Source organism: Cucurbita moschata, unplaced genomic scaffold (genome assembly GCF_002738365.1).
Source record: "Cucurbita moschata cultivar Rifu unplaced genomic scaffold, Cmos_1.0 Cmo_Scf00002, whole genome shotgun sequence".
NCBI lineage: Eukaryota > Viridiplantae > Streptophyta > Magnoliopsida > Cucurbitales > Cucurbitaceae > Cucurbita > Cucurbita moschata.
The window spans coordinates 3,823,547-3,837,161 of record NW_019268518.1 but is presented as its reverse complement, the minus strand read 5'-3'; the positions used below and the strand labels follow the sequence as shown (position 1 = coordinate 3,837,161).

General features: G+C 39.9%; 3 protein-coding genes across 3 annotated transcripts; 2 read left to right on the top strand and 1 right to left on the bottom strand.

The window, feature by feature from the left end:
• Nucleotides 1-231: 231 nt before the first annotated feature.
• Nucleotides 232-1,069, top strand: LOC111462181. Its single transcript, XM_023105837.1, has 2 exons — nucleotides 232-554; nucleotides 724-1,069. The coding sequence occupies exons 1-2, from the start codon at nucleotides 307-309 to the stop codon at nucleotides 872-874; spliced, it is 399 nt and encodes a 132-aa protein (XP_022961605.1). The 5' UTR covers nucleotides 232-306; the 3' UTR covers nucleotides 875-1,069.
• A 5,405-nt stretch (nucleotides 1,070-6,474) lies between these two features.
• On the top strand, nucleotides 6,475-6,864 carry LOC111460552 (non-specific lipid-transfer protein-like protein At5g64080). The gene has a single exon (XM_023103757.1). The coding sequence runs from the start codon at nucleotides 6,475-6,477 to the stop codon at nucleotides 6,862-6,864; it is 390 nt and encodes a 129-aa protein (XP_022959525.1).
• Nucleotides 6,865-7,117: 253 nt separating this feature from the next.
• On the bottom strand, nucleotides 7,118-10,417 carry LOC111460536 (elastin-like). The gene is made up of 2 exons (XM_023103756.1): nucleotides 10,306-10,417; nucleotides 7,118-10,140 (listed from the first exon to the last, which is right to left on the bottom strand). Exons 1-2 carry the CDS (start codon nucleotides 10,415-10,417, stop codon nucleotides 7,118-7,120), a joined length of 3,135 nt encoding a protein of 1,044 aa, XP_022959524.1.
• Nucleotides 10,418-13,615: the final 3,198 nt, after the last annotated feature.

Sequence of the window (13,615 nt, the reverse complement as noted above, 5' to 3'; positions counted from 1 at the left end):
AACACTAAAGATGCTTTCAATTGGTTAAATACATTATATATATAATTAAAAAAAGTCTTCGAACTTTTTTTTATTTTTTATTTTTTTTTAGAAAATGGGAAAGAAAGAAAATAATGAAGGAGCTGACGTGTATTTCCAAATATTTAGAACTGGTCGTCACTGTCAGCCATATCGTACGGTCCAGATTCACTCCTCACTCGCTGGTTCTCTTTTTATCCACTTCTCCTCCTCCTCCGCTTCTCAGTTTCCCGTTCTCTCTCTCTCTCTTAACCCACTTTCTCTCTCTAACGTCGCCGGAGAACCACTATGCCGCCTCCGCCAAAGAGGCTCCCTATCAAGAGATCCTCCAGCGAGAAGGAGATCCTCTTCGACCTCGCAGAACCTCCACCAATCGAAAGCCCTAACACCGCCTACGATCACCGCCTTCTCTCCATGCTGTCGCCGAGAAACAATCGGAGACATTCCGATGAGTTTCCTTGGTCGTCTCAGCATCTCCGTGCTTGTTGCCTCTGCCGTCGCCGCCTCGTTTCCGGCCGTGACATATACATGTACAAGTAAGTAAAAAAACTATCGATTAAATGGCTGTTCTAGGGCACAGTAAAATTTTAACAAGAAATTGATCGAAATTGATCGAAATTTCTCCTTGAATCTTGTAAATCGGTGTAAGTGATGGAATTGTTGAGTGAAATTGATGCGATTTTCGGTGCGGCCGTGTGGAAACAGGGGCGAGAGCGCTTTTTGTAGTGCAGAGTGCCGGCAGCAGCAGATGAATCAGGACGAGGCGAAGGAAAAGTATTCGAAGAAAGGACCGTCAGGACCGACCGCCGTAACAAAAGTCTCTGCAATTAATGGCGAGACTGTCGCCGCCGTGTAGCCGCCATAGATTACTTCAGATTTAAAGCAGCCGCCACCGCTCCAGCCTTCTATCAACGCATATAAATATAATATATATATATATATATATATATAAAGATGTTTCTGCGTACTTAAATGGGGTCACAAATTTTGGAGCTGCTGTATGTGAATGTGAATATTACCCTCTAATTTAAATTAATGTTTTTCTGTTTAATATATTTTTTTAATTATTATTATTATTTGTTATAAAAAGGACACAATAATCAATTTTGGCAATAATTGAAGTGATGGTCCAAAAACAAATAAGTTAAATCGATTAAACCGACCAAAAATCAAATCAATTGATTTTTTAAAATTTTTAGAAATAATTGTGTAATTGAATTGATCAAGATAATTGGATGGGACAAAATCGTCTTTTTTTTATTTGTTTGGGGACAAAATCGACTTTTTGGGTCGAGGACTTTAATTCATACGTGGAAATATTGTAATAATTTATTATTGGAAATTAAATATGATATTGTTTGAGAATTAAATTAATTTAACGATAATAAGGTCATGTTATTTTAAATGGTGGAGCAAAATTAATTAAAAAGGTCAACATGATTTGATATATGAAATGTTTTTTTCAAATTAATGTATAGTTGTTGAAACTTGAAATTGATGTTAAAAAAAATTAAAATTCGAAGAAATAATATTAAAAATATGAAAATTTCAGTTTAAGTGGTTCCACTTGATCAAAGACTTTAATGTTAGTTAATGTACAAAATAATAATAATAATAAATAAATAAATAAAACTAAAATTATAAAATATGAAAATATTTTTATTATTTTAAATTCTGTAATATTACTTTTTATATATATATATATAATGTTCAAAATTAGGAGCTAATTAAATTTTTGGACATAAATCAATATGGTAAAGTCTCACTTTGGAGGGGAACGAAACATTCTTTTTAAGAGTGTGAAAATCTCTCTCTAACAGACGTGTTTTAAAACCGTGAGTCTGGCAGCGATATATAATGGGTTAAAGCGGACAATATCTACTAACGGTAGCCTAGCAGACTTGCGATTGTGCGGCACTCACTTTTCAATGACAAGTGAGCTAAGCCAATTCGTTCTTACGTCGCCTACGGCCAAGCAACATATGCTCGAGCCTCTGGCCTCAGTTTTAAGAGAAGGTTTTAGAAAACGAGGTCAGAGAAAGATTTTCGAAAGAGAGATTTTTGAAAGAGACGTTCTATAAGCAAGCAAGAGAAATAACAACAGCTCACAGTATATAACCTTGGGTAGGGAGAAGTTGACAACTAGTCGTATCCCTTATAATACATTCTGAGGCATTTCATGTCTGACGGGCCTAGACAAGATATTTCTAAAACGTCATACTTCTTAGAAATACATAAATAAAACACTAGAATATGAAAAGACATAAAGGGTTGGGTTTGTTATGGGCATGCGGCCATGGACAACACGCCTGTTATAATGATTATTTTGAACTAAATCGAGGAAAGCATCCTATATCTGTTTTCCATTAAATATTCTAATATATTTTTATTTAAAGAGTAGTTTTGAAACATTTTATGTATTAATTTTTAAAAATAATTAATAATAATTTAATATTAAAAATTAAGTAATAAATATTAAACAATAAAATGGTCATATTTAATTGATTTAGCAGCCAATCAAGACTTAGTTGATGTTGATGATCGTGAATTAAGGAAAGGCAATTAATTATTTGTGAACCCAATAATTTATTTATATAAAATTTGATTTTAATTAATACACTAATAAATCAACAAAATTAAATTTACTCGAACAATTAACCTATATAATGTGAATTAGTATGACTCGTTTTACAATTTTTTTTAATTAAGACATTGTTTATAATGAATAACGTGGATTCTTATTCTTTCTCCACTCAAAGACTTTTAATCTGATTGGTTGAATGATTGAAATTACCATAAATGATACAAAAAGTAGTTATAAAGAGAGGGTGAGAATTTAATATTATTTGTATCGATTCCTTAAAGTTAAAAACGTCATTTAATATTTTAATTTAGGTCACTTTGATCATCATAATATGTTTTTAAAAAATGTCATTATTATGAACAGAAGAACTCATAATTCATGTTTTATTCTAAGTCTCTCATGCGGAGCTATTTTATAATTGAAAATTTAATTATTAAATATTTTATAATTTAAATTTTCAATCAATTTAATTCTTTTATATATATATATATAATTATGAAGTTGAATAAAATATATATAGAGAGAGAGATAGAGTGTTGGTCGGGCAAGAAGAAAGGTCACTTGAGTTTTGAGTGCCGGGCAAAGGAAAAAAAAGCCATGATGATCAGAAAAAGGTAGTCTTGGTCACTACGTTGGCCCTATTTGCCAACGTTTCAGATTGTTGATGGATTGGGTCTTCGCATCAAATTTTCTTCCGAAAGGCGGAATTTGATCAGTGACTGGGAAGTTCGCTTCAGTCATTTGAGTCTTTGACAACCACTCTCTCCGGTGAAACTCCTCCTTGTTCTATGATTGATCTTCCCATTTTCTTTAGGCTCGGGCTGAAAAGAGTTTTGAATAGCAGTTTGAAAAGACTAATGCGGCGCAAAAGATATATATATATATAATGGTATGGCAAGCAAAAATGTATTTTTTAAAATTTAACAATAAATTCAGATTTGTTCGATTCAATCCAATTTAGTTTTATGAGACGTAATTTAATCCAAATAAGTTCATAGCTCAATCCAAATTGTACAGGTAAGTTGGGTTGATTAGGTTTATAGTTGATATGCGACGTTGCATTGAGAGACCTTGGCCCCGAGCAAAGAGAAAGTTGAGCCAAATGACTTGGCTTAGTGTAGAGGCAAGTTGGTTGTGTCGCAGACGATTGAACATGCACGCGCAGGCGGAGTGTGTGGTCGAACAAGCTTGGATTCCGTACAAGGGATGTTCGATTGTCGAACACCCAACTCTTTTTTTTTAAATACATGTCATTATAAATATGAAATTGCTCACGTGAATCTTTTAACTTATAAGGAATCTATTTTTATTTTCATAAACACGGTGATATAATTATAGAGATTATAATTGAAATATTGATTAATATAAGCATAGATACTCTGATCTAAAGTTAGAGATTCTAAACACTCAATCGGGATATTTTTATAAGAGATTCAAACATTGAACTTATAAGAATTGTAATATTAAGGGTAGGTCGAGAGATACGAACTTTTCGTGTTTAAACAACATCGATATGGTTGCCTAGTCACCTAGGAAAAGGCAACTTTTTAAAAATATATGTAAAGTTATACAAAAGGGGGGGACAAGGGGACAAGTACATGTGTGTACCAATGTTGGAAATCTCCATAAAAATGTTACATTAAAAAGTCACAAAATCAAGGTCTAGAACTTAGTAAACAACCCATGTAATTCTTTACCATTAATCATCAACCTTCCCAAACTGAGGGAAGACCATTTCGATCGTGAATTGTTACGTTACCTATTCTTCGTTTTTGATTGGATAAGGGAACGAAACATTTTTTGTGAAGGTGTGAAAACCTCTACCTAGTAGACACGTGTTAAAAAACTTCAAAGAGAAGCCCGGAAAGGAAAACCCAAAAAGGATAATATCTACTAGTGGTGGGCTTGAGTCTTACAAAAGAATATTCCCGTAGACCAACACGAGTCTTTCTAATAAGTTTTGTCCTTACTCAAATGCATCTCATAAAAATTCCTAGGAGGTCACGTTATATAGAATTACTCCAAGTAAAACACGTTTAACCATGAAGTTCTTATGATTAGCTACCGAGAAGAAAAGTGCACGTTGTTGGTATAAGTACTAACTTTTATTTCCTTTTAGTATTTCTTAGTTTCCTTTAAGTAAAACACGCTTAACTATGAAGCTCTTATGATTAGCTACCGAGAAGGAAAGTGCACGTCGTTGGTATAAATACTAACTTTCATTTCCTTCAAGTATTTCTTAGTTATCCTATTCTCGTAATCGCTCTCATTCGAATCTAGTCTCGATTTATTCACGTACCTCTCTATTACTTAGACGGGTCGGATAGAAATTAATAAGAATTTGTTAAAAAATCAATTTTTTTTAGAAAGTTTAATTTATAATCAGTTTTTTTAAAAATGTACTTTATTAGCCAATTTGGAGGTTTTTTAAAGTAATAATAATAATAAATAAATAAATTTTTATTAAAAAAACAATGTTTTTAGGTAAAAACCACTCCATTTTTATTAATCTTTATGATAAATGTGTGGCTATGGTTTTCTAATATTTAGAGCCAATGTAGTTATAAAATAGAAGCTGGTTGCCCAAGTTGCCCACTTTAATTTAATACGAACAAAAATTAAAAAATATATATATTTAAAGCATATTATAGTTCCCGTCCTTTTACGTGGATGTCATTTTCACAAATTCGGCACTCATATTTTTTTAAGCAGTACCGTACGACGGTTGGAAAGAAAGATGACCTCACTTTATCGTAGAATCTTCACTAAGTAGAAGGAAATAGCCTGACTAATAAAGGTGCTTGTTGAGTAAGGCCGGTTTTCGAGTCCAAGCCCTTTGTTTGTATAGGTTGAGTCCATTTCCCACTACTTTCATTTCGTGAGATTCAACACCTTTATTCTTTACTTAAAGCCAAGTTTGAGATATGACTTTATGACTTCAATTATGACACTCGAGTAAATGAGAAGTATATGAATGAATCAATATCACGTCCAAATGAGAGTGATTCTGAGAATATGATGACTAAGAAATACATAAAAGAATTAAAAGTTAATACCTACACCAATACAGTGCAATTTCTTTTTCGTTGGCTCAATTACATGAACTTTATAGATTATAGTATTTTGCTTATCGAAAATTAAAAATAATTTCTCGAACAGCTTCGGGATGAAAATTTATAAATAAATATAAAAAAATTGAACATATTGATGTAAATATATGAGGCCCACCAGAAGTTGGGCTGTAAGCCCATTGAAATGAACATGATAAAATAAATAATAATTTATTATTCAATTTTGCTAGAAATACATCCAATAATAATTATTTCACATTTCACTTCATATATATTAAATATTAATTTCAAATGAACTTTTTAATAGATAATTTCTATAAAAAAAATTTATAATAATATTTCAATATAATATAATGTTTAATTATGAGGAAAAATCTCTCTCTACTGTCTCCCGAAGTTGGTTTCCAACCCTGAGTTAAATGTACATCTCTAACCGTTAATAAAATACAATAATTATGAATATATTGGTTTGCAATATTATTTATTGAATATATATAATAATGAAAAATAAAAACATAGAAATTGAATTATAGAAGGGAAAATGGTCAAGATGTTGACCCGCTGTAGCTGCAATAATATAGGATCCATCTCCCCGAAAACCACTCATTCAACATTGGGGAATTTATGTTTCACACAACACCACAAAAAAAAAACAAAAGAAATTAAAAAAATTAAATGTGTTCTTAATAGATTCCGAAAAAACTGCCATTTCAATCCCAATTTCTTGCATTAAATAGCACCGAGCTTGTTTTCGACGATAACTCAACGAGATCTTAATTGGACCGCATTCAAGCAATGGCAATGGCGATGATTCAGAGTTTGGCTCTGTTCTTGACCTGCATTGCAGCGATATGGATTTGCAATGAAAATATAATTGCGAGTGCTGCCTCACCGTTGTCGCCTCGGCCGAGTGCGGTGGATTGCCCGGCGGTGGTGTATGCGATACTGCCGTGCGTGAATTACGTCACGATCGGGAGCACGATGGCGATGCCCTCGAAAGTTTGCTGCAAGAATGTGGAAAGTGTGTTGAAATGGAATGCTAAATGTATGTGCGTTGGGTTGAAGCAGAGCGAGAGCTTGGGGATTCAATTGAATGTTACTAGAGCGATTGATCTTCCTGCGACTTGTGGAATTTCGACTCCGACTCCGCTTTCTGATTGCGGCTGTGCGTTTGATTTTATTCTTGTTTGAAATTTGTTTGTCTGCTTCGAATTGAGGTTTTATTTTTTCTTTTCTTTGCAGTTCGTCATCCCCCTGGTATGGCCCCTGCTACAGTTTCGTATAGTAAAGCGCCAGCGCCAACGACATTTCTAGGTGGTAAAGCGCCTTCGCGAGCTCCCGTTGCTGCAGCGCCAAGGATAGTTCCAGGTAGTAAAGCGCCATCGCAAGCTCCTGTTGCTGAAGCGCCAAGGACAGTTCCAGGTAGTAAAGCGCCATCGCAAGCTCATGTTGCTGAAGCGCCAAGGACAGTTCCAGGTAGTAAATCGCCATCGCGAGCTCCGGTTGCTGCGGCGCCAACGACAATACCAGGTAGTAAAGCGCCTTCGCGAGCTCCCGGTGCTGGAGCGACAACAACTCCAGGTATTAAAGCGCCATCGCAAGCTCCGGTTGCTGCAGCGCCAACGACAATGACTGGTAGTAAAGCGCCTTCGCGAGCTCCTGGTGCTACAGCGCCAAGGACAGTTCCAGGTAGTAAAGCGCCTTCGCGAGCTCCTGTTGCTGCAGCGCCAAGGACAGTTCCAGGTAGTAAAGCGCCCTCACGAGCTCCTGTTGCTGCAGCGCCAAGGACAGTTCCAGGTAGTAAAGTGCCATCACGAGCTCCGGTTGCTGCGGCGCCAACGACAATTCCAGGTAGTAAAGCGCCATCGCGAGCTCCAGTTGCCGCAGCGCCAATGACCATTTCAGGTAGTAAAGCGCCATCGCGAGCTCCGGTTGCCGCAGCGCCAATGACCATTTCAGGTAGTAAAGCGCCTTTGCGAGCTCCTGGTGCTGCAGCGCCAACGACAATTCGAGGTAGTAAAGCACCATCGCGAGCTCCAGTTGCCGCAGCACCAACGACAATTACAGGTAGTAAAGCACCTTCGCGAGCTCCCGGTGCCACAGCGCCAACGACAACTCCCGGCAGTAAAACGCCATCGCAAGCTCCCGTTGCTACAGCGCCAACGACAACTCCCGGCAGTAAAGCCCCATCGCGAGCTCCCGTTGCTGCAGCGCCAACGACGGCTCCAGGTAGTAAAGCCCCATCGCGAGCTCCCCGTGCTGCAGCACCAACGACAATTCCAGGTAGTAGAGCCTCATCACGAGCTCCGGTTGCCGCAGCGCCAATGACAATTCCAGGTAGTAAAGCGCCTTCACGAGCTCCCATTGCTGCAGCGCCAAGGATAGTTCCAGGTAGTAAAGCGCCATCGCGAGCTCCCGTTGCAGCAGGGCCAACGACAATTCCAGGTACTAAAGCCTCATCGCGAGCTCCAGTTGCCGCAGCGCCAACAACAACTCCAGGTAGTAAAGCCCCATCGCGAGCTCCCGGTGCTGCAGCGTCAACAACAACTCCAAGTAGTAAAGCGCCATCGCGAGCTCCTGATGCAGCAGCGCTAATGCCATTTCCAGGTAGTAAAGCGCCATCGCAAGCTCCCCGTGCTGCAGCACCTACTACATTTTCAGGTAGTACAACGCCATCGCGAGCTCCCGGTGCAGTAGCGCCAACGACAACTCCAGATAGTAAAGCGCCATCGCGAGCTCCCGGTGCAGCAGCGTTAATGCCATTTCCAGGTAGTAAAGCACCATCACAAGCTCCCCGTGCTGCAGCACCAACTACATTTTCAGGTAGTACAGCACCATCACGTGCTCCCAGTGCTGTAGCGCCAACGACAACTCCAGATAGTAAAGCGCCATTGCGAGCCCCCAGTGCTAAAGCGCCAATGCCATTTGCAGGTAGTAAAGTGCCATCGCAAGCTCCCCGTGCCGCAGCACCAACTACATTTTCAGGTAGTACAGCACCATCACGAGCTCCCGGTACTGTAGCTCCAACGACAACTCCAGATAGTAAAGCGCCATTGCGAGCCCCTGGTGCTGAAGCGCCAATGCCATTTGCAGGTAGTAAAGTGCCATCGCAAGCTCCCCGTGCCGCAGCACCAACTACATTTTCAGGTAGTACAGCGCCATCACGAGCTCCCGGTGCTGTAGCGCCAACGACAACTCCAGATAGTAAAGCACCATCGCGAGCTCCCAGTGCAGCAGCGCTAATGCCATTTCCAGGTAGTAAAGCGCCATCGCAAGCTCCCCGTGCCGCAGCACCAACTACATTTTCAGGTAGTATAGCGCCATCACAAGCACCAACAACAACTCCAGATAGTAAAGCGCCATCGCGAGCTCCCAGTGCTGTAGCGCCAACAACAACTCCAGATAGTAAAGCGCCATCGCGAGCTCCCGGTGCAGCAGCGCTAATGCCATTTCCAGGTAGTAAAGCGCCATCGCAAGCTCCCCGTGCCGCAGCACCAACTACATTTTCAGGTAGTACAGTGCCATCACGAGCTCCCGGTGCTGTAGCACCAACGAGAACTCCAGATAGTAAAGCGCCATCGAGAGCCCCCGGTGCTGAAGCGCCAATGCCATTTGCAGGTAGTAAAGCGCCATCGCAATCTCCCCGTGCTGCAGCACCAATTACATTTTCAGGTAGTACAGCGCCATCACGAGCGCCAACGACAACTCCAGATAGTAAAGCGCCATCGCGAGCCCCCGGTGCTGAAGCGCCAATGCCATTTACAGGTAGTAAAGCGCCATCGCAAGCTCCCCGAGCCGCAGCACCAACTACATTTTCAGGTAGTACAGCGCCATCGCGAGCTCCCGGTGCTGTAGCGCCAACGACAACTCCAGGTAGTAAAGCGCCATCGCGAGCCCCCGGTGCTGCAGCACCAACGACATTTGCAGGTAGTAAAGTGCCATCGCGAGCCCCCGGTGTCGCAGCACCAACGACATTTGCAGGTAGTAAAGCGCCATCGCGAGCCCCCGGTGCCGCAGCACCAACTCCATTTCCAGGTAGTAAAGCACCATCGCGAGCCCTAGGTGCTGCAGCACCAACGCTATTTCCAGGTAATAGAGCGCCATCGCGAGCTCCCGGTGCTTCAGCGCCAACGCCATTCCCTGGTAGTAGAGCGCCATCGCGAGCTCCCGGTACTGGAGCGCCAACGCCATTTCCTGGTAGTAGAGCGCCATCGCGAGCTCCCGGTACTGGAGCGCCAACGCCATTTCCAGGCAGTAGAGCGCCATCGCGAGCTCCCGGTACTGGAGCACCAACGCCATTTCCAGGTAGTAGAGCGCCATCGCGAGCTCCCGGTACTGGAGCGCCTACGCCATTTCCTGGTAGTAGAGCGCCATCGCGAGCTCCAGGTACTGGAGCGCCTACGCCATTTCCAGGTAGCAGAGTGCCATCACGAGCTCCCGATACAGGAGCACCGGTGCCCGCTCCAACTATGGCTCAGACGCCTGCTCCAGGTACGTTTACACAACCCCACTTTCTTTTCAAACTGGGGATATAATTGTAAAATCACAAAAACAAAAGTACAATAAATAAATATTGCCAAATATAGGGACCATCTTTGTAATTATTTTTTTTAATGGTTGCAGTTAATCCACCCGCACCAGAAGTGCCGCCAAGTAGTGCTCCGACAGGGCCACCAGCACCGGTGGAACCATCGGATGAGGACTCGCCGGTGCCGGCACCGTCAGATGCCCCATCTTTCACCATTTTCTGTAACCTAATCACGCCGCTTCTTCTCACCCTTCTTGCTTTATTCCGACCACTGTGATGCCATGGCGTCTCCAATTTTCTAATCACTCTATTTTTATTTCCACAATTTTGAAGATAGAAAAAGAAAAAAGTGCATTAATGCATTTCTTTCATTTTTCTTTAATTTTTGAGAATTATAGTTGGATATTTTAATAATGTTTTGTATAATGAAAAGTTTATAATATAATATTCATAATTATTATCCACTACTATCCTCCAAATTTGACTATGTAGCCCCATGTTCATTTTTAATTTGTCTTTCTTGTTTCGTTGGACCTTAGACAAGATTTGTTTTTACTCATCGAATACAACTTGTATGGAATCAAAGCTTGTTCAACCACATACACTGACTCTACATGCATTACATGCATTTTCAATCATCTGCAATTTAAACTGGCCACATTATTTGGCTTGACCTTGCCTCTACTTGGGGACAATGTTGCATCTCAAATCTCATCTTGGTTCCCTATTGACACGACCTTCATATCATGATGTCATCTCAAGTCCTGGGATGTCATCGACCGTCATAATTCACTTGGTCTTGCCTATCGAAAACGAGTTCATGTGTTGTTCATAACATCGGGACATTCTAAACATCCATCCATATGGTTGGTTTTATTAAGGTATTGGACCCTCCTAATCCATGTCATACCATTTACAGACTCTGTATCAGATAGCATGTATATGATCCCACCTTCGACACATGGGCTCGGGTGCAATGAGGGCACACCTGTGTCATTGCTCGAGATACTCATCTTGCAATGAATGTTTGCCCTCACTGTGATACACACATATGCCGCATGGTAGCTCGCTTAGGCCATAGGGTCCAGGGGTGATGGATAGCTTATACTATGTCTCCTCCTATGGTACATTTTGAAGTATTTCCAATCTGACAAGTGTAAACATTATTTTGGCAAATGAACATAAAGTGTCGTGGAGCGTCTGTTGGTGTCTGATCGATACCAAATTTCGCGAGCACTCATATTCCATATGTGCAAACTTGACTCCAAAACCACATGCACAAATTCCCTTTGAAACCCTAACTTTCGAGGTTAAAGTTTAGACCTACCCAACCCTTCAACAAGCTTTTATCTCCAACACTTATCTCCAACACTCATGTTGACATCCTTGCCTCTGTCTTACCTATGTCTTAGCTTAGGTTTCATGCATACATTATATGATGGGTTAGATACACAGTTCTCTTTCTGTTTTTGCCAACCCATCACCTAAACATGAATTTCTATATACACACACTATCTCTCACGCATCAGCATGATCAAAATGTGGAAGAAACGTGAAAAGTGTTGAAGTTTGAAGGGTCTGTGATGGCTGGAATTCCGATGAATTCAATCAATGAGCCACTGCGTCTGACAGTGATGTGAGTATTGGGCTATCAATGTCTCGTGCGCCCATGGTTCCTTCACTTATTCACACGATCACTAATGCTCATTTGATGTTTTTTGTGTTCTTTTTCTTTTGCATTTCAGCAAATCTGATTCATGATGAACTAATGCTTTGTAGTAATCACTCCGCGAACTGAAGTAATTTGATTTACTCTTTTGTCCAAGATTTTGGGGTTCTCTCTTCACCAAGGTTTGTGACTTCCTTTTGTTTGCCTTATTTTTTTTTATATATGCCTTGTTTCATTTGCACTCAATTTTGGTGCAAGAGGAGAAACTATTAAGTTTGTGTCGGATTAGTCCATCGGTGGCTTACTTGTTAGAAATCATGACCCTCCACAATGGTATGATATTGTCTATTTTGAACATAAGCTTTCGTGGTTTTGCTTTTGGTTTCCCTAAAAGGTCTCATACCAATAGAGATAGTTTTAAGCCGTTGAAAGGGCAATAGTGATGGTAGCTCCACCCATAAAACCAACAATGGCAGAGTAAGATAGAAAGTCAATCAGAAAACCCAACCTGTAAGCCAAAGTCAAGGATTCAAGGGTTTATAGAAGAATCTAAAACTAAACATACAAATGATCCCAAAGTAGAGGAAAATTGAAAGGAAAAAAATATATATATATATCAGATTCTAATGGGAACAGAAAAAAGTATTCAGCTATAAAGAGTATAAAGAGTATAAAGAGTTCCTTAAGGTCACTTAGAATACCTTACCCTTAGAATCCCTAGTGTGGCTTCAAAATAATTCTAAAGTCGCTTTCTGAACCACGATAGATGGATAGATGGAAAGTAAAAAGAATATATACATCTAGAAGAGTAGCTGTAAATGCATGCCGTAGATACTCTTCTCGATGTATATGGTAATCATTGTCCATGATATATACATTCTAGAAGAGTATATATGTATAGTAAATTCGAAAGTATATAGTGTTCAATGTCCATGATATAGACAATCAGAAGAGTATCGGGAAGATTCAATTCCCAAGACCAACTTCCAGGACTTCTATTGACCTTGGAATGTTCTTAGAGAATCATCTGCACTAAGAATGTCTCTTCATTCCTTGAAGAGATTTTGCTTTGGTAGAACCCCCCACCTTGTGAATGTACTGAGTATTGTTGCATAAGAATGAAAGATTTCTAATGTCAATCTCTATTGTGTTCAAGTTCGACATTGGAAGAGCCCCATGAGGTTCCCCTGTGGTGAGGAAACCACAGAAGAAAAAACAATGGAAGAAACCATCAATTTGGTGTGAAGTGTCGATATCCTCAACCATAACAACTATTAATGTTTGAGAAGGCATCGACTTGGGTACACAACTATTAATATTCCGTTACTAATTTGCCTAGAACTGGCCATGTGAGAAAGCTTCTGTTCTAAGATTGTAAGACTAAGTAATGTCAAAAATTCACCTCGTGGGCCACTCACTAATCAGGACAAGACCTTACACAGAAAGAGATCCAAGAAAAACTTCAGTATCAGTTAGGCCCATGTATACTTTTCTTCACAAGCTGTCAATGTTTGCATTTGAGTGACATTTCTTTAGGGGTTTTATGTGGAATAGAACAAGCAAATAGAAGTCTAAGAATGTGATCAAATGTTTCAAGTCAATACAAGGGTCGAAATTATATAAAGACAATCGAATAGGACAAATGATTCAACAAGCTGTGAGAAACCAGGAACTCAGATGGAGAATACAAAAAAAAAAAAAAAAAAAAAAAAAAAAAAAAAAAAAAAAAAAAAAAAAAAAAAAAA